This window comes from Marmota monax, unplaced genomic scaffold (assembly GCF_021218885.2).
Source record: "Marmota monax isolate L192 unplaced genomic scaffold, Marmota_monax_Labrador192_F-V1.1 WCK01_AAM20220418_F8-fsc00051, whole genome shotgun sequence".
NCBI lineage: Eukaryota > Metazoa > Chordata > Mammalia > Rodentia > Sciuridae > Marmota > Marmota monax.
The window spans coordinates 16,191,424-16,218,868 of NW_026695202.1; the positions used below are offsets into that span (position 1 = coordinate 16,191,424).

The 27,445-nt window shown below is 46.0% G+C and overlaps 1 protein-coding gene across 1 annotated transcript in view; it reads left to right on the forward strand.

Moving 5' to 3' along the window:
- Nucleotides 1–27,445, forward strand: part of Atxn10 (ataxin 10) — a 142,857-nt gene that overhangs the window by 67,161 nt on the left and 48,251 nt on the right. The window contains exons 8-9 of the mRNA XM_046429403.2: nt 4,490–4,598; nt 6,104–6,273. Coding sequence (XP_046285359.1) covers nt 4,490–4,598; nt 6,104–6,273 — 279 coding nt within the window. The remainder of the gene's footprint in view (nt 1–4,489; nt 4,599–6,103; nt 6,274–27,445) is intronic.

The window sequence follows — 27,445 nt, forward strand, 5'->3', positions numbered from 1 at the left end:
CTAAAGATATTTGTTGCATATACACACAACTACATGCTTTTTATTTCCTTTTTCACATTATTGCATATGATGTTCTTTAACTTGGTTTGTCACTTACTTGTGATAAAACTTATATATCTTTCCATCTTAACACGAATGCACTTGTTAATATTTGAATAGCATCTCACTATTTAGATGCACCATGATTTTTTTCATTTGTTTCTTATAGATACTTCAGTTGTTTCCAGGGTTTTTTTTTTCCCCCCCATAATTGTAGTTGGACACAATACCTTTATTTTATTTATTTTTATGTGGTGCTGAGGATCGAACCCAGGTCCTTACATGTGCTGGGTGAGCACTCTACCGCTGAGCCACAACCCCAGCCCTCCAGGTTTGGTTTTTAAAAGAAACTTTTTAAAATAATGCTACAGTAAATATCTTTCTAGGCATTTCTTTGCAATTTTGGACAAGTAAATCTGGGATTATCAATACCTAGAAATTGAATAACAGGTCAGAGAGTTACATTTTAGAGACAGTTCTAAATGAAAGAACACTGCAGTGCAAGACTGTGGGTCACAACGGTCTTAGTCAGCTTTCTCACTGCTATGAATAAAGGACTTGACCTGAACAATTGTAGAGGAGGAAAAGTTCACTCAAGGGCTCATGGTTTCAGAGGTCTTGATCTAGACAGTGGAGTCCATTCCTCAGAGCTCAAGGGAGGCAGAACATCTGGTGAAAGATTGTGGCAGAGGGAACCAGCTCACATGATGATCAGAAAGCAGAGAAGTCTTCACTTGCCAGATACAAATATACACTCAAAGCCAAACCCCAATGCCCACCTCCTCCAGCCACACCCACCATTTGATTTAACCACTCAGTTAATCCCTATCAGGGGATTAATTCTCTGATTGGGCTCATCTGCTCACAACCTAATCATTTCTCCTCTGAATCTTCTTGCATTTTCTCCCAGATGAGCTTTTGGAGGGACACCTCACATCTAAACCATAACACAACCTTTGCAAATCTGACTAATTACATTTCTCTACTGTTTTTCAGGGCCAGTATGTTCATTTATTTTGCATATTAGGTTATCTTTGACATTGATAGTTAATTTTGTTTGAATTTATTTGTAGTGTATTTAGCTTTTAGAATTTTTTGTTTGTTCTTAATGTAGTTAGGCTTATCAATGTTATCCTTAATGACCTGAATTTTTTTGCCAAATTTAGAAATTTAGTAAACTTCTCCACTTACAACGTGGACATATATACCTGTAAACCCCATTTCTTTCAGTTCCTAGACCACACTTTTGATTAATATAGAATTTATTTTTAGATAAGAAATGATGTGTGGATTCAAATGAGTTATTTATGTCCTTTGACTGTGGAAGATTTTATAAAGTCCCTGGTATGCGTCGGGGTGGGTTTGAGTATTTCTGTATTGCTGGCATGTGGACTTGGAAGTCTCCCACCTCTGCATGCCTGTTTTCTGTGCATGTAAGTGGGGTGTCCTTGAGCATGAACTTTTACTCTGCTGAGCAGTACATACCCCTTGCTTCTCAAATGCTGACCTGTTACCGAGTCAGATCATGTAGTGAACAGCCCACTGTTTTCACTGCTTTTAGTACTTTCTGATGTAGTAAGCTGCTGCATACGTTTGGATCCATTTCTAGATGTTCAGCTTTTATAGAAGGAGCCAGTACGATGTTAACTGGAGAAAGGAAAACGTAAAGAACTACATGTTTGTATGTAGCAAAGGAACGTTTAAATGAACATATGTCCATGTATGTTTGTTACATGCACGTAAAATATATTTAATGAATACATGCAGAACTGGCCTTTGCAGAAGGCAACGATTAATTACATTCTGTCCTGATACAACTAATTTGCATATCTTTGGGCAAAAATATTGGCATCATTTTTATTCTTATATCACTTACAAAGGTTTAGAATGGCTCAAACGCTGAAGGTTAGAGAGATGAGTTGGACCAGGAGACCAGTCTTTTTTTTTTTTTTCCTTTTGCCCTTTCAAAATGTTTTGGAATGTTGCTCCTTTTGTTTGCGTATGTCTCTCAGTACCTGATTTAATTAATATAGTTTTAGGGTACTTTTAAATATCTGGAAGGACATTTTACTCGTTACCCTTAGTTTTTTAAGAGTGATTTTCCTGGCTGTTAATTTTAATTTCCAGATGCTCATTAGGAACACATTATTAATAAAAGGACTTTAATGATGAAAATTGGGCATGTTTAGGTGGGGATAAATTAATTTTCTTTTGGGTGTATTTTGGTTAGTATCATAGAATTTAGGGACTGGAAAGACACTTTCAGTGCATGTCTTTCAACCCGTCTCATTGTCTCTTTATTTCTGTCTTTTAATCATGGAAAATTCCAAACAGACTAAGAGAAGAAAGTGTAGTGAAGCTCAGTCAGCCGTCCCCAGCTCCAGTGTCCTCATTCATTCTTTTCCTTTTTTCTGGTTCATTCTGTGTGTGTGTGTGTGTGTGTGTGTGGTGCAGGGTTGAGCCAGGACCTCAGGCCTGCTGGGCAGGGCTCCCCCTGAACTACTCCAGTCCCACAGTTCACTCTTGTTTCATCCACAGACTTGTACCCCTAAAAGATGAGGAGTCATCAGACACAAGTGCATCATAAATGTACCTGTAAAGTTTAACAGGAAAATTTTAATACCAGATAAATAGTGTACAGATTTTCTCCATTGTCTGATAAACTTTTTTCGAGTTCTTTTTTTAAATATGGATGCAGATAATGGCCATGCCTACAATGGGTTAGGTCTCCACCTTCCTTGAATACCTAGGCTTTCCTTTCCTCCTCTCCTCTCCCGTGTGCTAGCTGCAGCTAAGGTGCCGGCGTCTTTTCCTGGGGGGTTGCCTACGGTTCCGATGTTGGTGTGTGCGTCTCTGGTGGGTTCTGCCTATGGAAGAGGGTTAGTTCTTGAGGTGTGTTTAGATATGGGTTACTGTTTCACAGTTGTGTTTCGTTGCTGTGGTGCCCACTTTCAGCAGAGGCGCAGAATGATTGGCCTTCTATATCTGAGGTGTTGGTGGGCCTTGATGATTACTTCAATCTCCCAACTGTTGACATGTGAAGCCTTGGCATTTTGACTGTCACAGTCATTTGTCACTTATTAGCAGGCATATTTTATAAAGAGAAACTTTCCCTAGCCAACTGTTAGGCTCCAGACAGTATGGTTTAGTTAAGGCAAGGAAATGCTTGATTGCCCCTTGATTCAGTCTTCAGAGTAATTGATCAGTTCTGTGCCCTCACCCCAAGGTGACCAGTGAACTGGTTTAATTAATTATCTTTGTGGCATCATGACTTTAAAACTGCCTGGCTTATGTTGAGTTGTGATTCTTCCTGATGTTTTTCACTCGTTGATGACTCTGGGGTCTCTCTCAGCTTCCTCGCCACATGGTGTCTGCATGAGCTCTGCCTCACCCCAATCAGCCAGCTGTTTCTCCAGGAGAAATGGGAAAGAGGGTGCCGGAGCCCTGAGACATTCATGCATTAGCTCAAGTCTCCATGTTCAAAGTACAGTTTGAGAGTTCTAATCTAGATTCCCCCCCACCAACTCTGTAATTAGCAAGTAAAGCTATGAAGTAGGGTTAAAGATCCAAGGCATTAGAAATGTGCTATTTCTTGCTATTTATTTTATGATTTCTAGATGAAGATATTACCTTTAAATGTCCTAATTAGAGAATAATAAGTACATGTTTGGTATTAACAAAGTAATTTATCTTTCTTTTGAAGAATGTTATCTTTATGACCTAAGCTTATAGTCTCTACCACATTTTGTCAAATGCTTTAACAGTGGGGCTTAAAAGTTCTATAAAAACTGCTTCTTTGAATTCCATGTAGACCACCTAATGCCATGAAGCTGGTATGTGGTAGCTCCTTGTCATGCAGTCTGTTTGATGTAGATCGTTTAGTAGTTATGTGAATTCACATGTTCAAATAATATTATGTTTTCCAACCCAGCAAGATACTGCATATAAGTTTTTATTTACCCAGAAATAATACAGAGATCTTGAAGCCAGAGTTTGTCAACCACAACACTTTACAGGATTCCTGTGGACAAGAAATTAATGTATTTCATGGGATATTTGCATCTTTAAAGTAGAACTTGAACACTGGGAACGCTTTAAAAAGAAAGTATTTGCATAAATGTTATGTACGCGTAACTAGTAATTTTGAACATTTATCCCGCTGTTGGAAGGTATTTTTGCTTGAATAAGAACTTTTCTGACTCTTTGCTCCAAGAAGACACATAATGACACATAATCTTGCATTCTCCCTGGCAGATGTCTGCTGTTAGGGAGATGATTATTTGAGGACATATTTAATACTTCTGTTTTGTTTTGCTTGGTTCAGTTTCTCCTTTCAGTAATTACATTACTAAACGCAGTGTTACATGTTACTTTCATATTTAACGTTGTATTCCATTCTCTCATAGTGATCTATAAAATGAAATCATTTAGCTTCTCACATACTTTGCAGGAGGCTCTGGCCACCATTAGGCTTCTGGATGTGCTGTGTGAAATGACGGCCAACACCGAGCTGCTAGGCTATCTGCAGGGCTTTCCTGGCCTGCTGGAACGTGTGGTCGGTGAGTGAAGTACACACATAGGGTTTTTAGTTAAGAAATCTCTGACTTGTCATGCTGCAATGTAAATCCAAACACAGGTTCTTAATTTTCAGTTTTCTGATGCACTTTGAGGGTTTTGGGTATTTCTTCTTGAGGGGAGTCATGTGTTGTGGTACTAGCTCAGGCTTCAGAGGCTGGTGGACCTGAAACCACATCAAGTTTCACCACTTCCTTCCTGTTGACCTTGGAACACCTGCTCAGGAAGATGGGCACAGTGAGACTGTGGTGCGGGTGCTGGCAATGGGTATGTCACCAGGAGGCACATGACCAAGATGATGGGGAAGGGAAGAGGGGAGGCTTGTGACCATGAAGATGATTTTATTTTTTTATATTACTTTAACTTGATGAAACTTGGCAGGGAATTTTTCACAATTTTATTTACTGAATGCATAGAAAAGTACTTTATGTGTGTTATATATTCTGTTCTTACAGGAAAGCAGTTTTAAGCAGGAAGCCGTTATTTGAAGTATTAATATCTTTACTAAAAAGCTATTTGGAAAATAATTCAAATGGAACCTGCTCCTTGTGGTTAGCCGAGCTTTGGTGTTGGTCATCTCTGTTCCCTGCTTTCTTCCATTAAAGAGGCCACGTTTATGCTCGAGGCCCATCGACTAAGGAAAGTGACTTTGTATCAGAGGCTCAGATGCCTAGCAGTCAGCTGCAGGAGGTGCTAGAATCCCCTCCTGGGGTGCTATTTTGAGTGCAGTGCTTTTAGTGATAATCAAAATAAAACACCGCCAACCTAGAATCCTTGTGGAGCCAGGACGAGTGTGGGTTGCCATCCCACTCTGCCAAGTTACTAACTTCTCTGAGTGTGATTTCTCCATTATAAAACTGGGAACCTGATGTCTGCCATTACTAGGTTTGGCGAGAGGGTTAAGTGAAATAATGTGGAAACACGAACTCACAGGTCTTAGAAGATCATCTGTTTTCCTAGGCTCTGGAGAGGTATCCACAGAGTATAACAATGTTATTTTTCTGACTGTGGCTAAAGCAGGTCTGTCTTGGATTATTTGACTATCAGAAGTGGAAAGCTCTCTTGGTTCTGTGGTGTGGTTTGTTACAGACATGGGTTGTGATTTTAACTTAGCTGACTCGTTATCAGATGAGTTCTTACAGAGAGAAAGATATGTGTGTGTGTGTGTGTGTGTGTGTGTGTATGATATTTATTTATTTTGGTAAGGAAGATATTGGGAAATTTTTATCCAACTTTTCTTTGTAGGTAAAGTAGAAAGTCCAAATCAAGGTAAATAATTATGGCTTATCTCCCTAAAACTAGAGTCAAAAAAATAGAATGCAAAAGCAGAAGAGCCATTTAATCATTATTTAAAGAAAGCTTTCAGTACTCTATCTTTATTCGTTTTTAATGCATTAAAATAAATTAGATTTATTTATGGAAAGCTAGTACCAATACTAAAAAATATTTTCTTGTGTAAAATAAAGTTTATTTATCTTTTTCATTCTAGATCTTTTACGACTAATTCATGTAGCTGGAAAAGATACCACAAACATCTTCAGTACCTCTGGTTGCATAAAAGCAGAAGGTGACATCTCAAATATGGCCGAGGGGTTTAAATCTCATCTTATTCGCTTGATTGGAAATCTGTGTTACAAGAATAAAGATAACCAAGACAAGGTAAGATGATTTATTAGTATGTGTCATTCGTGCTTTGCTTTATTTAGAGTTTAAACTACATTATGTTTTTGGAGTGAAAAATTGAGGTGGTTAGAAAATAGATTGAGGAGAGATACATAAATTATATATGTAACATCAGTGAAAACAAACATATATTATTCCCACAAATAAACACAGTAAATCATATTTGTTAATATTAGGATTGTGTTTTTTTCTAATTTCGTGTTATTTTTGACCTGAGTTGGAGCTAGTTTCTTTTCCTGTACATTACTGATATTTGTTCACAGCCTGGGCATTTGAACACTGTTATGTCTCCCAGTCAATGAAAATGTGTTTGATAGGCCTAGACAGTTTCTAGCACAAACTATGCATTAAAGAAACACTAGTTATTTTGATATTTATTCTAAGAAAAAAACAAAACAAAGGTCCCTTTAATTTAGACTGTGTTTTACATTTACCAATGATGTTACCATTTTTGGCATAGCTCTTAATTGGTCTGGCGGATCCTGTATCTAAGAAGCTTTTCTTCTGTGTGTTTTGAGGTGGACATACATTTTTAAGTCTTAAGTCTTTGGAAAATCAATAGATTGCTTTTAGAAAGCTCTTTGCTGAATAGTGTAGAGGCCATTATTTCAGTCACGGGAGAGAGTGAAGAGTTGCAGGATGGTTGGGTTGCATGTTTCACATTGAACTAGTTGTTTGTTGGAGTCTCTTGAAGTTCTACTTTTGAGTGACTTTTGTTTTGGTTCATTAAATGTGTGGCAGATTATATTTTCCAAGAAGTCTGCAGAAACATGTTATTTTACATATTTTTCTGCAGTGTGACTTTGTCACTCCCCCACCAAGGGTTGGCACCTATCTCTCCATCCCTTTGAATCTGTTCAGCTCCTGTGACTGCTTTGAACAATATACCATGGTAGGAGCCATTCTGTACCATTTTTGGCGTAGCTCTTAATTGGTCTGGCGGATCCTATTTCTAACTTTGTAGCAGCCAGTCACCATGTAAGTAGTGCTTGTTCCCTGAGATCACCATGATGGGACTTGGTGAGTCCCCATGGAGAGACCCTGGAGTATGAGATGTAATAAAGACACCTATCAGGGAGCATCAGGGCACCAACTATGTGTGTGAGAACTCTGTTGGGAACAGATCCTGCCTTGTTTCCTTATGTGCCCAGCCGATGCCACACAGATTTGGCAAAGCCTTTTCTGAATTCATGACCCACAGCATTGTGAGAAAAAGTGAAAAATGGGGTGGGAGTCCGAGGTTCTCTTTAAGTGAATGGACTAGAGAGCTCCTATTGGACTTAATAGTTATAAACTCTGTACAGAAGACAGCTATCTGAAGACACTCAGATTTGACAAAACAGGCAGATTCTGGAGTGAAATTGACACTTTGAAAAAGGAAATGGTACAGTGTGTGCTATGCAGGGCAGTGGACGCTTTGGTTGTCTTTCAGCTTGAAAAACCAAAGAAGAGTGTGTGTGCAAACACAGCTATTGGAAATTGAGGGGAGGAGCCTGTAAAGGAGAGAGTGAGCCCCACAATCTATGTATCAGTTACTTAAATCCTTGCTGATTCCTGAATTACACATGTGGAGCAGGCTCCAAGAAGCTAAGCTAAGGACAAAATAATTGTGCCAAGATTTGAGCTTCTACTCCAGAATTCTCAGTTTGTTTCCAGCTAAGATAATTGCCCACTAAAACAAAAATATCAGTCACACTCTTTAGAGGAATATAACTGAATCCAGAATTTCCATAGCATAATGTCTAGGATACAAACCAAAATTACTTGACATACAGGAAAATGTGTCCTATTCTCAAAAGAACAGATAATTGGTGGAAGCTTTCTGTGAGTTGATAAGGATTTTAAAACAGCATTTGTAGTCATGTTCAAGGACGCAGAGGAATTTGCATCAGATATCAATGAATGAAAAGATAGGATATCTTGGTAAGGAATAGAAAGTGTTAAAAAAAAAAAAAACCAAATGGAAAATATAGAGTTGAAAAAATACAGTATGTGGAGTTAGTAAGAAATTATTGAATGCTTAACATCTAGATAGAAATGTCAGAGGAAAGAGTTAATATAAATGTGTTAGTAGGGTCATCCAGTCTGAAAAACAAAGGGGAATAAATATTAAAAATAAAACAAACATTTAAAAAGATACCATGTTTTGGAGTAAAGATTAAAAATAAAATGAAGATTTAAAAAGATCCTGCATTTTGGAGTAAACTGTTACGTAGTGGTTGGTACTGTTAAGGATTCTTTGAGGGCTGGGGTTGTGGTTCAGTGGTAGAGCACTCGCCTAGCACATGGAAGCACTGCCTTCAAACCTCAGCACCACATAAAAATGAAATAAAGATATTGTGTCCACCTATAACTAAAAAATTAAAAAAAAAAAAAAGAATTCCTTTGAAATAACATCACAGCAGGAACCGTGTCCTTTTGTTAGCTGTCTGCATCCTTTGGCACCCTTCTCATCTCCAAGCAGGCATGAGTGTAAGACTACTAATCTGCCCTTGGAAAATCACTAGACTGATTTTTATTTTTAAAAAAAGTTGATAGAATAAGACATTTTACCTTTTTAATGACCAAGACTGCCTTTCTTGAGGAGCACAAAAGAAGTGTTTTTTCTTGTGTTTAACTACTCTTTTGTTGCTAATTTGGATTGGCCTCTTATAGGAACAAAATAGAGTAACCCTTAAAAGCCTTATGAAATAACTCCCTGAAGTGGGTGGGGATCAGGTTGCACCGTAAGTAAATACAGAGTGCGCCCAAGCTGCTGTGGAGGTCCTGGGGCCCATGGGAAGTCCACAGGGTGCTCTTACTTGTGTGGTGGCTCATTGCTTTGCTGGTTTCTGAGCAAACACTGCAGAGGGGAGGAGGGAGTCAACTCTGATATTAGAAGGCCTCTGTTTCGCCCCGTTCCTTCCCTGTGCCAACAGAGGCCTGAACCTGAAAGCATTACCTCGGAGGTGTTATTCTTTTTCCAAAGATTCAGAGGCAGCACTAAAATTGTATTTGGGATGTGTTGGAGCTTCTCTGCTCTTGTAGCTGAATCCTGATTCCAATCGGCGTTGTAAACCTTTTCCCTGCTCCTTGTTGCCTCCAGGGGTGGAGTTCAGGAGCACTCAGGTGGCTGCAGTCATGGTTTCTGGGAAAAGCAGGTCCTTATCCTTGGGCCCCTTGTTCTCACGGCATTGCCTGGGTGGATTGTTCCACTCTTTCCCAATTGGAGCCTGGGAGGATGTTTGCCTGTGTCTGCACTGAGACTGAAGATACAACGTGGGACTTTTGTGCCACCTCACCTAGCTTGGGTTCATCCTTCACCCAGAAGAACAAAGGCACTAGCCATGATTTATTTGTTTAGTGTCTGCTGTGTCCCCACATTGTACCCAGTGAGCTGCAGGTGTCACCAGCTTTAATCTTTGCCTTGGTCTTGAACAGCAGGTTCTGCCAACCACATTTCACGGAAGGCCATCCTCCTGGTGCGTTCCCAGGCCTGTGTTCCCTCTCCTACATCCTGGTGCCTCTCATTTGAGAGCTTTCAGAGAGTTTCAAGGAGAAGGTTTGAAATAGACCTCCTGGAGGGCTTCACAACAAAGGTGCTGCTAGCCATGTCTCTTGAGTCCCCTCCAGCTTTAACCCTACACTCTGGTGGTCCTCTCGGCTGTCTCCCATCATTCCTTTGTCAAATATGTGCATTCCCTTGATAGACAGGGCTTCTTCTCCTGGAAGGTTCCATTCTTGGAATACCTTGGGACCTTGCCTCCTTGACCCAGGATCTCAAAACTGTGCATGACACAAGCTTTTCTAGAATTTTTGTTTCCTCTGGAGTTTGAGCAGAAGCCTTTCGAGTCTCTGCTCGTCTGTATCTCCTCATTCTCTGCGACAGTGTGGTGTCCACCTGCTGGATGGCACCTCTTCTCTCCTGTGGCCCTTCCCGTTATGGAGTCCTTTTCATCTTTCCCAAGTCACTGCAGCCTGTGGGGCCTCTGAAGAAGACTGAAAAGATTTTGTCTTCATCGTTTTCTAAGTGAGGAAATCAAGGCCCTGAGAGGCTGAGGGAGCCCAGCCCGCTGCTTTTGAGTGAGAACGCCGGGCTGCGTCGTCTTCATTCGGCAGCCATGTTAGTGGAGAGAGAGCAGGCGCATGTGTATGTGCACACCATGAGTGCCAGCTAAGGTCCACTTTCAGAGGCCTGTCCGAGAAGAGCCGCCAGGAGACACTGCCCTCTGGCTGGCCGGTCCCCTGAGCAGGGGTGTTCATAGGCTGGGAGAACCTCTTCTTTTGGGATTCGTACCCTTGAGCAAGGTATCAGCGTTGGGGTGATTGGCCTTAGGATTCCTGCTACCCATAGCCTTCCCATGAGGCTCGGGCTGTGCCTTCTGCACATGTGATGGGTTGTGGTGTTTTCTGAACTTAGAGCCCTCCTTCCCCAGGTCCCAGCAGGAAGGGAGAAGTCCCTCCTGACTGCTCCTCATACCTTATCTCTTGTCCTCAGCTTGCTTAGTGTTTCTTTGCTGCAGCTGCAATGACCAGTCTGCTTTTAAACCCTTGAACCCTGGGTGGAGATTTTCTGGCTTCTGTTAAAAGAGGCATGTGGGTGTTAATGCTGTGGCTGGGAGCAGAGACTCCTGGGCTCTTCCTGGAGTGACAGTGTGTGGCTGACTCTTTGCCTTCCCCTTTCTTCTGTTCTTCACCGATGACCCGACTTCTTTTTGAGTGAATGCTTTATTCAAAGAAAAAACCCAACTGTGCACAGCTTTCGCAGCAGCGTCACTTCCTTCAAGAACAGGTCAGGACTGTGTGGAGGAGTCGGCAAGTGAGCAGGACCCTGCTCGCCTCCAGCTCAGCAGTCATGGGCTTTCATTCACAGAAATCAAAGTCTCCATGATACATTTTTCATTAAGTTTGTTTAAATTGAACATAGTGCATGGAAAGCATTCAGTAAGTTTTTCTTGAACAACAGTCGATTTTTATATTGATGACTGTCCACTACACGTGCCTCACTGCTGTCGGTTCTGAAGTTGCAGAGCGGTTTACACATTATCCACTGATGACCTGAGGTCAGTGCTTTTCAGCTTCCCTGGTGACCACAGGAGCCGAGAATAGGCCAGCTGTCGGCCCTCTCCTTTCTTGTCTCAGGCATGTCTTCAGTCATAAGGCTGAAGGAGATGGGCTGTTTCCCATGGCTTCGTTCAGCTCGTTGTTCTTGGTGCCTGTTCTCTGTGCCAGTGCTGGATGACGATTGGTGGAATGGTTGTTCTGTAAAGAAATACATGTTTGACTAGTGCACGGTGGGGGTTCTCTTTTGAGCATCTGTAAAATGGGCCAGGCCAGCATGGCCCTTGACCCTCTGTGGACAGGGCTGGTGTCTGTGTTCTCCATCTCCGCTAGCACTCAGTGGACTTCTTTGCCTCCACTCTTCCTTGAGTGACCTAAAGTTGGCCTTTAGAACTCCAGGTCCCAGGGTGCTTTCTCCTTGAGGACCTCTCACGCCAATGCAGTAATACTTTCTCCTCCTCTCTGTGCTTTGGACCCTGGTGCTCCTCGCTCGGCCTCTGCCTGTACTCGGTTTCTGTGTGGAAGCGTGTACGGAAGCATATACGGGTTATTAATTCATATCAGTATACATGGGCTGTTGTTTTTATGAGTCTTCAGTCTAATACATGTATATAACTGACCGCCACCAAAACAGTGGCATATGAAACATTTGATTTAATTATCAGTCAATTTTACTTCAGTAGCTCAGTCCCTTCCTACACCTCCCACCACCACCTTTTCCTTTAGTGTCTCCTTTAGTGGTTCATCTTTAGTGAACCAAAGTCTTCCCAGATACATGCTGTCCAACCTCCTGAGGGCCTCTGTGCCCTGACTCTGCTGTCTCCTGGGGTTCGAGGCAGGCAGAGGATCCTTCTGCCATCAATTGCTCTGTCATTGTTTGGCTTGGAACGTCTGGATCCATAACTCTGCAGGATGCTCATGGCCTTCCAACTCCCAACGGGCAGAGGCCCGGGACAGCACAGAGGACAGAGGCAGCACTTCAGAGCTCACAGATCCAGACTAGTTTCTTAGTTGACCATCTGTTAACTGTGTGAATTGGGGCAGCCTCAGCTTCTTTGTGGATGAAATGGGGACAGGAGACAGTTGTGCCTTCCTTGTGGGGTTGGCAGGATGGAGTGTAGTCACGTGTGTGAAGCATGTAGTAGAGGAGCTGCAGTCTCCTGCCTCCCCACCCCTTCTGAGCAGCCTGAGGCAGGTAGATCTGGTTCATTTCAGTTCTCTCAGTTGCATGCATTAAAATAGGAACCTATGATAGCGTTTCATGGTATTTACCAAGACTGAGTCATCCTCCTCTCTGTTCTGTGTCAGTTACTTTTCTAATAGATGGGCTTTTGGAGGAACTAAGGTGAAAGCAAATAATAGAACTTTCTTTAGGATGAGAATGACTTTTCTCTGGTCAGTTCAACCATAGATGCATTTCTGAGTTGAATTTCTCTTTTGTGAATATCTAGTAAATATTTAAAAAATATTTTTGAAATATTGCCTGTGGAGATTCCAGACTCTGTTCTAGGTCAGTTGGAAGAGTATCGAGTGACTTGGAAACCGCGGGGCCGAGCCTGGCTTCAGTGGCCCTGTGCCTCCTCTGCCAGAGCAGGTCTCCCAGTCCCGCTCTCCACCTTGAAGACTGCACGCAGAGGCACGATCTGGCTTGCCTGGGACTCCACCTCTTTGTAATGTAATGCCAGCTCAAGAAATATGTCACAATTCATAAATCAAGCTGTCGCCGTTCGTTCCTGAGCATGTACAATTCCCCTTAAAGTAAGTGAAATTAAAATTCCTATCCAGAGGGTGCGCGTGTTCGTTTGTTGCAGCTGTAATTTCTTTTTTAAGACATACATAATATTCTACCATTTGACTATAGAAATCCCTCCCCTTTGTCTTACTGTTATAAGAACACTCCAGTTTCTCTTTTGGGAAAGGAATAGCACTGTTTGCAAGGAAGAGTCCACAGATTGCACTAGCGCAGTGGACAGAGGGTGATTGGCTCCATGAATCAGGTTGCTTGGTGTGATAGCAGGTGGAATTCAGCTCCAGGACCTCTACTTTCCCCACCCTGCTCCCCTGCTTTCACATTTTCTGGGAAAGGAGATGCCTGAGACATGTCCTCAGTGGCACCTTACTGTTACCAGCACACCAAGGACTGACTGTGCACTTTTTGCTCAGCTGCTCTCTTGTTCCCCGAGGTTCTCCTTGGGGTCTGCTGTTTTCAGGGTTCCCTGTGCTACAGGCACAGAGATCAAGGCATTGCTGTGGTGGCCCAGCTGCCGTGAAGGCTGGAGCCCAGGTGATTTGAAACAGATCTGATCTGTCTGTGTTCAGCAGCAGAAATGAGGACTCGGCAGGGCGGGGTGGGGAGCAGCTGCGCTGGTTGGTGTGCCCCCTCCAGGTGGAGGCGAGGCAGGCGAAGGGGCCAGCTTGTGCCCATTCACAAGGCCAGTCAAAGTCCTGCTGGGAATCTCGACAACAAGATGAAAATAATTGGGAAATTGTCTTAAAATAAAATATATTTTAAGGATAAAATAGTCACAAAAATACACAGACATAGATAGGGAATATATACTGGAAATGAAGAGAATATATGCTTTGGGAATGAATGCTGAGACATTCTAAAAAGTCACCACGGCAAGGATGACCAGCCCCAGAGAGGGACAGCTGAGGAAACACTGGGAATAACTCAGTTTACCTTCAACAAAGCCAGAAACAGTTTGGGGTTGATTGAGGAATAAAATGCTTCACGATGAACCATGGAAAACTAGAACAATATTGCACTGATTTTCTCAATAAGCCAGGATATTTTGTGGATTTAGAAACAAGCAGGTTATCATAGATTTGACATAAACCCACTGGGACCCTGCACCTAGGCTGGCCCTGGGTTCTGCCAAATGATCCAAGTGACCTTGAGCAGGTTATTCAGCGATTGCATGACTCGGCTTCCTCAGCCATAAATGGAAGGGCATAGTGTGGCACCAAGACACTGTGAGGTGAACTAAAGTGAGTGTGTGGCAAGGGCTCAGGGTCACCATATCAACAGTTGTGCTGATCTCAGCATTGTTGATATAATCAGCAGCAGTCTTCATTCTCATCTGTAGGAGATGCGTTAGTAAGTTGTGGTAGTGTGGTAGGCATCCAAGGAAAGATCATATTTCCAGAGCCTTTGCTGCACTGTTAGGAGTTCGTGGTGCCCGGTAAGTGGCAGATCACAGCAGGAGACCCAGTGTGCCGCTAAGCTGCAGTGGGGTAAAGGCAGGCCTAATGAGCCTCTGCATTTTGTGTTTATATCTGAGTTGGTGCAAGGCAAAATCACCCACAGAAACAGCACTGATAGCAGCTGTGTCTGGCGGAGAGGACACAGGGTTGTTTTCTTTTTTACATGTGTTTGTGATCTTTACAGTGAACATGAATGACTTAGTAGTTACAATAAAGTGCTGCTTAGGAGAGGAGGACGACAGATTTAGAGAGTGCCTGCTGCCGCTGTGCTGGACAGGAAGGCACAGTGCCTTGACAACTGAGGCGACTCTGCCCTGGTCCCACATCCAGTCTGCACAGCACCATGACCACTCCTGGGCCAAGAGTCTAGGCTTTAGCAGTTACAGTTTCAACTATACTTTTTATTGAAAGATTTTAAGAAGTAAAACTTTAATTCAGCCGGGTGCAGTGGCGCGCACCTAACCCCAATGGTCTGGGAGGCTAAGACAGGAGGATCGTGAATTCTAAGCCAGCCTTAGCAAAAGTGAGGTGCTAAGCAACTCAGTGAGACCCTGTCTCCAAATAAAGTTCAAAAATAGGGCTGGGGATATGCCTCAGTGGTCAAGTACCCCTGGGTTCAATCCCCAGTACCCTGCCCCTCCCCAAATTAATTATATCATATGGAAAATTTTGCTAACTGAAATTATTGCTGTCTGGAATGGGAGGGAATCTGGGGACACTTGTACACACATCAGTTTGTTGTATATAAGGAGTGGGGGCAGGCAGACAAACAGGTTTTTGTTTTTTTTTTTCAATGTGTCGGACATTCTTTTATTTTTCTACAAAGGAATATAATTTGCATTAACCCTGTATTGTTGGGTGTTCTATTTTAGCATATGGACTTTCCGTGTATGAGCATTTAAGGTTTTTAATACAAATCTCCATCTAATGAAACCTGAAATATTTTTGACATTGTGAAATGTCTTTATATCTTCCTAGGCTTCATTTCTTTGGTTAAAAAAGAGCAGTGCTCTTATTTCAAATGTTTGAGAATAGTGCTTTCTCCATTTCTTTAAAAAAAAAAAAAAAACAAGATGGAACTGTCATACATCTTAAGTAGTTTTGATCTTCCACCTTGCAGCAACTGAAAATGAAGAGGATCAGAGTGACTTTCCTGTTACAGATTTTCTTTTTGAGCACTTGAGGTCATTGTCTGCCCCTACCCCCAAAGCCTGTTGCTTATCTTGTTCTAGCAGAATTCAGATTCATGCCTGTCATACTGTAGTGGAACATGAGTGGCGTTAAGGCTCAAGCTGCGGGCCTAAGTGGAGTCCCAGTGTGCTGCCAAGCTGCAGTGGGGTAAAGGCAGGAACATTGTCCCCAGCAATTGGAAGCCAGCATGCTGGGTTAGAGCTTTTAATTCTGAACTGAACTTGTTGAACTGTAAGTGTGTGTTTGAAATACACTGTGTACCAGCCAGAGTTCTAGACGCTGCGAATGAGCACTTGGGAAAGGGGAGGGCGGGCAGCACAGCTGCCTAGCGCCTGGTGGAAAGTGATCCCCGGAGCTTCCGGAAGGCCTCATGGTCAGGCTGTGCAGGGTGAGCGAGGGGCTGCCAGCCCCCAAGTCTCAGGCGGTCTGGCCTTAGGAGATGCCTTGTCTCCCAGGTTGCCTTGGGACCCTCTCGTCCCTTCCTTGCGTGGCCTGGGCATATTTGTTGCCTGACTTTGAGACTTCCTTTCTCCTGGAGAGTTTGATTTGTCTGCTCCTTCCTCCTTTCTCTTCCCTCCTCTTCTCCTCCCTCAGTGCTGCTGTCTCTTTCCCTCTCTGCCATGGAGGTACTTTCTGTGTAGGGGACTGAGGACAAGTACACTCAGCTTCTGCTTGCATCTCCTGGGGACTGGCGCATCCCCAGCTCTCGCCAATCTAATTTCGAGCAGGGCATCTAGCACCACACTGGTGGTGTGTATTTGGGCCCATTACCCACCTGTGGTAATGGCCACCCTGGTTCCCTGAGCCTCCTGGACGAGCCAGGGCCTTTTCCTGGGAGAATTCCTGGTGGCCTGAGGGGGCACAGTCTCTACCGGGGTCTTATTGCCACACCAACTCCCTGCCTGTCTCCTCCTCTCCCGTCTCCCACTTGGCTTTTCATTTCTGTCCTTTAAGAAGGATGCACATGCCACCCAGTGGCAGGATGACAGCCAAGTTCCCTGAGCTGAAAGGGCTGAGCATGACAGCAAGTCCTACAGGCCAAGCAGCAGGAGCAGTGAGAGCAGTCCCAGCGGCGGCGACCTGCCCTGGACGGCCAGCTCCCAGCACCCTCCCATTCCTGCCTCCAGCAGAGTGCAGGGAGGTTGTGGGTGTGGGAGAGAAGAACCAGTTTAAGTTCTGGGGCTTTTGCTTACTCACTGAGTGACCCTTTGCACACTGCTGGACTTCCAAGTCTCACTTCATCTGTGAAATGGAGAAAGCTCCTGGGCTCATGTGTGGGCTATAAGGATTACATTGTTGGTAGTAGTGACAGGCCAGCACCTACCCTCTGCGAGCGCCATGTGGCCTTGAGCAGGGTTTACAGTGATGTTTGATGGTATCCCACTCACTGCAAAGCCCAGGACCCCTCTAGTCCAGGGTGCCCAGGTGCCCCTTGGATGTTGCTGACCACATGCAGTGGTTGGTGCTGCTCTCCTACGGCCCTTCGAGCAGGCCTGCACTCTTGACAGGCAGCATCAGGAAGGGGCACCGAGAGTGTAGAGGCTGGGGTCCGTTCCAGTTCCCCTTTCCCCTGTGAGCCGCCAGACCCTCATCGCCCTCCCTCTGTGCCCAGGACTGACTGGCTTTGTCTTGCATGCCAGCATCCTGGTGCTCAGGAATTCTTGGTGCCAGGGCACCGGGAAGGAGCCTTCAAGGCGCCCTTGCTGCCCGCAGAGCTCTCACAGCGGTCTCTGTGCCCGCAGTGGGCCTGCACAGCACTGGTCAAATCGCACACAACTGCCGTCCAGGTAGGCCAGGAGTGGCCGCCTTGCTCCACCACCCTGCATCTTTGCTGCAGGTTCATCCTGAGGGCAGTTCTACTCCTGAGCTTCAGTCTCCTTTTGAGATGTGTGTTAAGACGACGCACAACTTGGAGGGAAACGTGTAAGCCCTGTCATTCTTTTCATGTGTGTGTGGGTTTATTTCTAGTCTATTTTCTCTCTTTCTTTTTGACAGGGTTTTGCTAAGTTGCCCAGGCTGACCTTGAACTTGTGATCATCCTGCTTTGGCCTCCTGGCCTCCGAGTAGTGCCAATATGCCTGGTTATTTCATTTTTGTTTGACTGAAATTTTCTGAGGAGGCTTTTAGACAGCATTTCAGGCCCCTCTGCTGAAAACTGCAGGAGGCTTTGTGTCATTTATTCCTGAATGTGAGTGTGAGTGTGTGTGTGTGTGTGTGCGCGCGCGTGCACGTGTGCGTGTGCTCACACTTGTAAGTGCAGCTGTCTTTTCCAGGGGGAGCTGTGTGGTATTTGTGTTATTGCATGTCTTACATTACAAATCCCTTCACAGGCTGCACTTAGCTCATGTTACTCTTGGCCATTTGAATAATTGGTTGAACGTGAGACTAATTTCTGGGAATGAGTCGTCATTATTTTCTTGGTATGTGTTAGTGACCATGTTGAATTTACTCACTGGAAAAATCCAAGAGGAAACTTTTTAATGAAGTCGCTAGCAGTGCAGAGGTGGGGAATGGGAGGGGCTGGAGCTGAGTTCACCCTTGAGTGCCACACTGTCTGGGCCTGGAAGACAAGTGAGGGGGACCCTGTGAGGAACAGAACTGGGATAGGAGACACAGGTGCACATGTCCTCTGGAGACTGGCTTCTCCACTTGGGGTGTGGAGTGGCCATGATCTATCTGCACCTGCAGCAAGGGACAGCCAGCCAGGGGCCAGCCTGTGGAGGAGGAAGGTTGGGGAAGTCTGAGCAGGGCTGTGGTGGGGGGGTGTTGACAGGAAAAATCCTATGGGTAGGCCTGGGGGAGGGGGAGGGGGAGGGAGAGGGAGAGTAGTGTGTCCCTTGCCTGCTGGAATGTCAACCCTGGAAGAAACCTTTAGCTGCACCCTTTGCCTTCCCCAGCCCTAAACAAAGCAAGACAACAGCTCAGAGCTGGAGTAGCAGCTGATTTTAGAAACTCAGATGAGCAGTGCAGCACCCTACTCGGAGCTGCAGGACTGTTCTGGCGGGGGCTAGGATGCCCTGGGCTCCGAGCTGGCCACCCTGGCTGGAATTCTGGAGAATTTGCTCCAGAAGGCAGGTGGGAGCTCCTTCTCCATCATTTTGGAGAGAAAGAAATCAGTCCTTTTGGTCTTCTTTTAAAGATTCATTTGTTTTTAATTTTGAAAAATAATTTCTAGCAATTTTAGAAGGGTGTTAGTATAGTGTTAGTAAATATGGATAGGATAAAAAATTTTCACACGCAACAATTTTCTTTACATGGGCCTTGTAAGTCAAAGTGTTCTAAAATTCTAGTTATTTTATTAAAATTATAATTGAATTTTTTTAGTTCAATGATGTTTCATTCTCTGGTAAGAGTTATTCTGTATTAGTGATTTTACATGTGTAATTTTAATGGGTAATTTCACCTTGTGTATTAGGAAAAATGGGCTCTGGTTCCCTTTCTCCAGTCTTGCCCATCTAGCGTACATTGGTTAAATTGGCATTTTTTTGACCTTTACTGGGTGCACTGTTTATTAATGTTATTGGAATTTGTAAAGAGGAAGAAAACAGAGTTCTGCCTCTGTGATGAGATGTGCAGATTCGGAGTTAAGCCGATGCCGCACACTTCCTATAGCAGAGATGTGTCCCTGCAGTGGTGGTGTGGGAAGCCCTGAGTGTGGTCAGGGGACACCTGTGCTGTCCCTGCTAGCTCCCTGAGTCAGCTCCTGTGGTCCTGTGCCACTCCCCTCCCCTCCCCTCCCCACGCGCTAGCCTCCCTCACCCGTGAGATCGGTCCACATCCCCATGCAGGGCTGCTGGGAGAGCTGCCTGGACTGCATGTGCAAAGCATGGCACACACAGGCCACCAGTGTGTGCATGGGCCACTGCCCCACCTCTGTAGAAGGCTTGCTGGCTGTTCTGTCAAGACTCAGGAAAACCACGTTCAGAATGGGACTAACCACTTTAGTGACACACTTGGAAGAAAATACACCATTATTTTAGACTCAGAATATCAGATTCATTATTGATCTGTTAAAAACTGAAATTCCTGAGGAACATCACACTTCATTTGGAGACTGCTGTCAAAGTGCTACTGTGCCAGTACACAAGTTGGGAGCTCTTGGCCAGGACAGGTTCGTGCTCTGACGGCATCTTTATGCTCCTGTGAACTTGCTGGCCAGGTGTGCATGCACACACTCAAGCCAGAGTGCCAGGAGCTGTAATCTGAATGTGAATGGATAGAGCAGTGTGTAATGCTTTATCTTCAGGGCAAGGTCCTGATTACAGCTCTGTGTGACAGCTCATTGTCAGAAGCCTGAGGCATCCATAGTCTGGATGGCAGGAATTTGAGCGCTGTGAGGCATTCCAGGCTTCCTGTCTATCCTGCCTGTAAATGTATGGCTTTTATGGATGTATAAATCATGGCAGTAGGCTTTATGCACACCCAAAAAGAAGAGACGTAAATCTTCAGCGTTTCCAAGATTTAATGTAGTGCAGACATTCTCACTTAGCAGTAGTGTTCTTAGTAAAGGCAGCATGGTCTTAAGTCTTTGAAAGTTACCTTAAAAACATATTGTCAGGGAAATAGATATCTATTAAGAGCATACTGTGTGCCAAGAGAGGAGCAAGGGTGAGGGAAGGTCCTCGGCCCTAGAGCTCACAGCTAACGAACGGGGAGAGATCGCAGAGCCATCTGACCCAGCAGAGGAATGAGGCACAGGGTGTGGCTTTCCCAGGGAATAATGCCCTCAGAGGCCAGGCCTGTCTCACCCAGCTGTTCACAACCCTGTTCCTCACTTCCTAAGGCTCTACTTCCAGGGAGGAGTCACGCACACCTGGGTGGTGTGTGTGAGCTAGGAGTGTGGAGCAGCTGGCAGTGTCTGTGGCTCCATCTGGTCCCTGGCTCTCCACTTCTCCCTGTCTCCCCCTCCTTCCTGCTCCCTCCCCACCCCTCTGTCTGATTTGACAGATGCATGCTTCTTTGACTGACACTCAAGTCCCTCACCCTCAGAAGGTCGCTGTGGAGGCTGGCTTTTGTGTGCTAGTAAAGCCAGGTGCTTGATGGCCCCTAAGTGAGGGATGAGCAGCAGGGACCTTGAGTTGCATTTTTCTCCCACATGGAGGTGGAATGCTGATTCTCCCAGGTGGGTGCTCACATTCCTTGGCTGAGGCTTCCCTGGGAGCAGGAGCCCAGGTCTGTTGGTCCTGGCTTGTGTCAGGGTTCAGGGACCTGAAGGCCACAGTCTTTCCTGACCTTCATCCTGAGCTTAGTAGGCTTCCTGCAGGTAGGTACACCTGTGAGTGTGCCCTCACTAGCCTGCTACTCCCTGTGTGGGGTCCATGGAGCCACAGGAACTGCTCAACAGCACTCTGCCTGGTGGGTCAGCACACGTTCCCTGAAGGCACACTGTGCCAGGCCTCTGGTGAGCTCTGTGGTTTCCAGGCTGAGTTGGATGCAGTCCTTATTCACAAGCAGCTCATTTTTATAGGAGATGGGGGCTAAATCACGTGGTAGCCAGAGCTGGGGCTTGTGACACCAGGGCTTCTGATCTAGACTCTGGGCAATGGCGTCAGGTGACTGTGCCTTTAGCTTCTGCCTTGAAGATGCTGCTGTTTTCCCAGTGTGCAGATGGGGAGAGTCTAGCCTTGTGCCCAGGTCTGTGTGGCTGTGAAATGGCAGGAACAGGGAACACCTGCCTTTGTTTTAAGCCATTTGGACTGTGTGTGGGCTGCTTCCTGTCATAGCGTGAGCTCACCTGGGAGCCGGTTGAGGTCTCCACTGTGAGGAGTGATGTGACAGGACCAAAAGGAAGGGGCTGGCAGAGGGGACTGGAGAGAGCAGTGCAGAGGTCTCCGTGGCGGGCCTGGGAACTCCTCCTGTGCCGTTGTGGGAAGGTACTGACTTTCCCTGTTGCCCTGCTTCTGTGGGCCACCTCCACTTTGGATGATTTCACACTTGGAAATTCACAGTCTGGCACCCGGCTCTTTGGCTCCAGGTCTCTTTGCCAGTCACCCTCTGCGTGGTCCCAGTGTGGCTCCTAGCCTGAGATGAGCGCTCTGTCCACTTTCAGGGCTGAGCCGACGGATGTTCTTACATGTGCTTGTTACCTTACAGGGGACCTTCCCAAGACCGTGTGCAGCAGGACATTTGCTTGTTCTGCATTGCTTGCCCTTCATGGGGAGATGTGGTGCAGAAATGACAACTGATAGACTGTAATGTAGACTGTCGCCTACATTACGCAGACTCCTTCAAAAGGGTCTAAAAAAAAATGTGACGTAGCAAAATCCACTCTGTGGTGGGAAATACTCGTATCTTTTCCCATTTCGAGCTGGAGACTGGGACACCTGGTGGTTTGGTGCAAGACTTAGTTCCTGGGTCTTATCATTTGTGTGCCTGCTCTGCCTCTCCATTATTAGTGATCATGTAAAAATCTGCTTTAAGATGCATCTCAGGGAATAACAAATCTGTTGCTTGACTAAATACCTTTAATTAAAGCTGAAAATAAATTAGGCCTTGGTGAAAGAGGTGTTCTAAAATGTCAGCCGAAAGAGAGGAGGCCGGCTTCAGTGCAGTCCATTTGACCCTGCACTCGGTGGGTTGGAGTCCTCTGGGCAGGTGTGGTTCTGCCTGAAGCAGGAGAGTGGACCTGGTAAACCTTTCTTTCCTGGCTCTTGGTTTTCGTGATTTTTAAAGAATTTCCTATTGAGACACATCCTTTTACTTCACTTTGTGGTTTAAATGAGCTGAGCAGAAAACTTAATCTTAAAAGATAATATTTTACTCATAATAGCTACAGGAAAAGTGACAAGCTTGAAGTCACAGGTAAAAAGTAAATGAACTCCCTCAGTCCCCTGTGCTACTCTTGGGAAGCAGACACAGGTGGCATTTCTGATGGGTGTTACTGTTTCCCTTAGCCTCTCTCCCCAGACAGGGAATTCTTCCTTGAGGGGCAGGTACCTCCACAGGCTTTTCTCCATATCAGCATCACTTGAAAGAGGCCTGACCCACAGCAGGCCCTGGGTATTTAGTGGCCCCTCCCCCTGCTAGAGGGAAGGGGTGCCCCTTTCTTCCTTATCTTTGGTAGATAACAGATAAAGCCGATTATTTCAGTCAGAAGCAATTGTAAGTAGAACCCTTTCAGCTTTTGTGGTTTTGGCTTAATACCCACAGCTCCACCTTAGTCAGGTGTGTGTCCTTGACCTTTTTGAGCCTGCCTGGAGAGGGCCCTGCCTTGCTCAAGCTCTGCTCAGGGCTCCTCTTTGTTGCTCTCTAGCTGGGTCAGGACAGCCTGGGCAGAGAGTGGAGAGTGTTCAGGTTACAGTGAGAACATGAGACTTTGGAGCAGGAACGGAGAGGTCACCAAGGCCTTGGGGCTGCCCCTGTGGTCCTTCTTGAGACCACTCAGCCTCCAATTCTGCCTCCTGTCTGCTTCTCTGGCCCAGTCACCCATCTCTTAGAGCGCCCTTCTTGTGCTGTGGCCCTGTGTGGCACCCGCTGACTCATGGTGCGTCCTTACCCAGTTGCAGTGCCTGTCCTCTGTGTTGTGGCTCCCAGTCCAGAGTAAGGAGGAGTGCATAGCTTCCCCGAGTCTGTTTCTGGCCTTGTGATAGGTGCTCTGCTGATGTGAACCTGGACCAGCCCCCAAAGCCTCACCTGGGAGCTTCTCTGGAATGCAGAATCTTACACCCCACACCAGTCATTCTGAATCACAAGATCCTCAGGGAATCTGAATGCACAGAAAAGTCTAGAAGCACCTTGCAGGCCCCGACTACAAGCAGCAATGCCGAGAAACAGCTCCTTCTTCCTGGAGGGTTATGGCTATTCATTCTAATCCAGAGGGAACCTGGAGATGGCCCTGCCTGCAGCCATTCCTGCCCCTCCTGCACCCTGGTGGCTAGGGGTGGGGGAAGCTATGGAGGCAGGAAGGGGGTGATTCCTGCTAGAGATCCTGGTTCTGGGGGTGGTCCCAACCTGTTAAGGAGGGAAGGAGGAACCTGAGAAGGGTATGTGTTTGGGAGGCTCAGGTGCCGTGGCTGAAGGAAGACCTTGAGTGCCAGGCGGAGGACCAAGGCCTTTGCCCCTCACCTCCTCCTTCCCTGCCCCGCCGTGCGCCTGTGACGCTTTCCCAGCTGGTTTGTGTTCCTGTTCCTGTCCACCTCCTGACCGTCTGCCACATGGTGTGCTTGGACCCTGCCTGCCTCCACGTTCCTAGACTGTGTCCACTTTAGCGCCTGGATTCGTGGACATCTCCGAGGGATGCTAGGGTCAGGCACATGGGGCACTTCGCAGCCTTCACCGCCCTCCCATTTTCCAGGTCCCTTTGCTGCTCTTCAGGCTGCTGACAGATTTGGGGAAGATTGTAATATTTAGAAATTCCATTTCAGAGTTTTGCCAGCCGTTGTTTCCGAGGCCTTCCCAGCAGGATTTTTTTGGGTTTCCTTGAATCCTGCAGTGCAGGTGTCCGAGGAGCCCCATGCTCTGAGATTTCTGATGTCTCCTCTTGCTTCTCCTTGTCTTCCTGCTCAGCCACTCCGTAGAACTCAGGACCTTAGTGAGAAATTGGAAGGAGGGTTCCCATTGGCGGGAATGTCTTTACAGAATGTTTGCAGTTCCCTTCTCTCCCGCAGGTAGCCTTCAGACTTGGAGACTGTCACAGTCCTCAGCTCCATGTCTGGCGAGTCCAGGTTGGTTGGGCAGTGTTTCTTCAGGCCTTGCTCTTTTTTTTTCTTCATCCTGCATTTTTTCCCAGTGGCACTTCTGTTGATGTTCCCTGTCCCTCTCTGTGGGTGGATCTAAGCTGGGATATGGTTTCTGGCCTCCGCCCCTTGCCTGACGGGGTGCAGAGGAGCTGCATGAGCTCTGAGCAGTGGAGAATTGATTCAAAACTCCATAAACTGAGCCACTCTGGAGGGAGCAGGAAACTAGCGTCCTGAGGTACATGGAGCTGTCAGCTGTGAGCTGCTGAGGTCACAGGCCCAGTACCCTGCCTCCTCCTGCTGAGTATCTCCATGTCCAAGCACCAGAGTGTGGGCACCACCTACAGGTGCTGGCGACTACAGACGCTCTGGCCTATGTTACATTTTATTAGGCTTTTTATTTTGAACCACCTCATGTCTTCAGTTGGTGCTGCTCATTTACCAGTCAGTTATGTTTAACCACCATTGTTGCCAGTGATCCTGTTTTTACAACATCAAAGCTCAGGTGGGAAACTTTCTGTTTTGTAAATGATTAAAATCCCTGCCAGGAGTTTGATGGAAGCTGTTTAGGAGAGCAGCGTGACAGGTGTCCCCAGTCACCAGGACCAGGTGGCTCCCCCTCACGCAGCTCTTCTGAGCAGAGGCAAGAGGAAGTGCTTGAGTTGGCTCAGGGCTGCAGGAGGGTAGCGGTTGCTGCCAGCCATCAGAATGTGGGGGTGCAACGCAGAGCAAGGCAAGTCTCAAAGCTATGGGCTGCAGGAACCTGGCCATTTGGAATTTAGTAAATCCAGACTTTGTCCGCAGGCAGGGAGAAAGGAATAATTCATGTTCCAAGATTTGGGGAGCGTTTTACTGCCTCCAAGCAAATTCCTAAGCGCAAGAAGTGGCTCCTGCGGATCGTCTGGGATTATTTGAGTGTGGTGGATTTGCTCCACCCCACCCGCTCCAGGTGCTGTGCAGGTTCTCCCACGCCAGCCCCTCACACCCTCAGCACAAGGGTGATAAGAAACAAACCCACTGTGTGAATTACTCCTCACAGAGATGACTCCTAAGAAATGGCACATCTTGTTCTTGCTGTTGACAGCACCAGCCACTCTCATTAAGGCTCTTGTGGAGGGAAGCACCATGCATTGAGGTGGCCCAGGCTCATCTGGGTGCCTGGCAGAGACCTTGGATTTCACTGGGATGGTACCTCTGCTCACGATAATCTGTGGATTTCACATGACTAATACTGCTAGGGTTGTGTCATGGGGATTTTTTTTAAGAGCTAGGTAAGTTGGTTTTGTTTATTTAGATGAATAAGTGAATAAGAATAGCCAGAAAATTCCCAGAAAAAAAAAGAGTGATGGGTGGTTATTTTTACCATGTTCACGTATTATCCAGCACCCACAGTCACAAGCAGCACAGTGTTGGTACAAAGGAGACAGGCGAACAGGACAAAATGTAAAAATTCACAAATCAACTCAAGGGTTTTTGGAAATTTGGACATCTTAGATTATTGGGGGAAAAGAGGGTGATTTTTATAAAAGGCACAGGGACAGCAATACATCCTTTTGGTAAAGTTGGATCCGTCATTCCAGTGCACACCAGTCTGAATGAAATGGCAGAGGTGTGATTGCAAAACCCCCTGAGACCAGGCAAGTGTTAGGGGAAAGCATGAATGAATTCCTTGATGACACAGCAGGGGAAAACTTTCCTGTGTCATTCAGAGTCTGGAAACAGTACATTAAAAACAGTTGAGGGCTGGGGCTCTGGCTCAGCGGTAGAGCATTTGTTTAGCCTGTGTGAGGCCCTGCGTTTGATCCTCAGCACCACATATTAATAAACAGAGAAAAATGAAGATCCATCAACAATTAATAAAAATGTGTTTTTTAAAAAAGTTGACTGATGCAAGCAATCAGGCAAAATCACAGATGAAAAATTGGGGGAGGGATCTGCGAATTAAAACAGAAAGCCCAATATCCATGATACATACAGAGAGTTTCCAAAAACCAGACCAGTGGCCCTGTGCAGGGACAGACTGAAGGGTGAGCAGAGGGTTTACAGGAGGATGATGGCACAGGGCCCTCGGCGTGGCCCTGCTGGAGAGCAGAGCTGTGCCCAGGGTGGCACCCGGGGGTGCTGGCTCCTTCCAACTTGACTCCAGAGGTGGGCAAGGCCGCACAGACGCCTCACAGCAGACGGTGGTTGGTAGTATGTCATGCCAGCAGCACGCTGTGGACATGCTCAGCGACCCGCAGCCTTGCTTCAGGACTCTCTTCCCCAGCCTGGCTCAGCCCACCTGCTCATTGCAGCATTGTTTCTCATTCTAGACGCGGTGAGAGTGGACTGTGACGCAACTGTCCAATGAGGTTTGGTGCGCTGCCTGGAGGAAGTGGGAGACCTGGTGACCTTGCAGGGTCGGAGCCCAGGTTGCGCTGGGGAAGCAGCAGCCATTATACCTCCAGGCGCCACCTTCCACCCAGGGCAGGGACAGAGCCGAGTGCTACACACTCGTTGTGTGTTTTTACTTCATATTTCTTCAAAAAGAAATCACGGAAGAAAAACTAAAAATTAATTTTTAAAAACTGGAAACTTAAAAAGAGGAGAGTCTGCTGTGGAACAGCCAGTTGTAGAATTTCCTAAATGTACCTGTTTTCTAGTATGACTTTCACATCCAAGTACCTTAAATAAAAAATGAAAAATATATAAATGCAACTCCTTCTTAAAAGAAAGAATGAAATGGAAGAAGGTGGGAGAAAGACAGGAAAAAGAAAGGAATCTTAACTGCATAGCTTACAGATTATTTAAACTGGCTTTAAAACATCATCTTTTAACTGTGGCGCTCCAGTGAATATAGTCTCAGAACAAAAAGAGCCGTAGAAGTGGTACACTGCCTTCCACGATTAGCCGCAGTGCAGATGTTCCCAGATGTCCCCAGCTGAACAGTGGCTGGACTGGATGCTCTTCAGCTTTACCGTGGTGGGAAGTGAACCACGTTCACATCAGGGTGGCCTTTCCAGCCTGGTGGTGGGTGCTGCAGGCCTTCCGTGCCA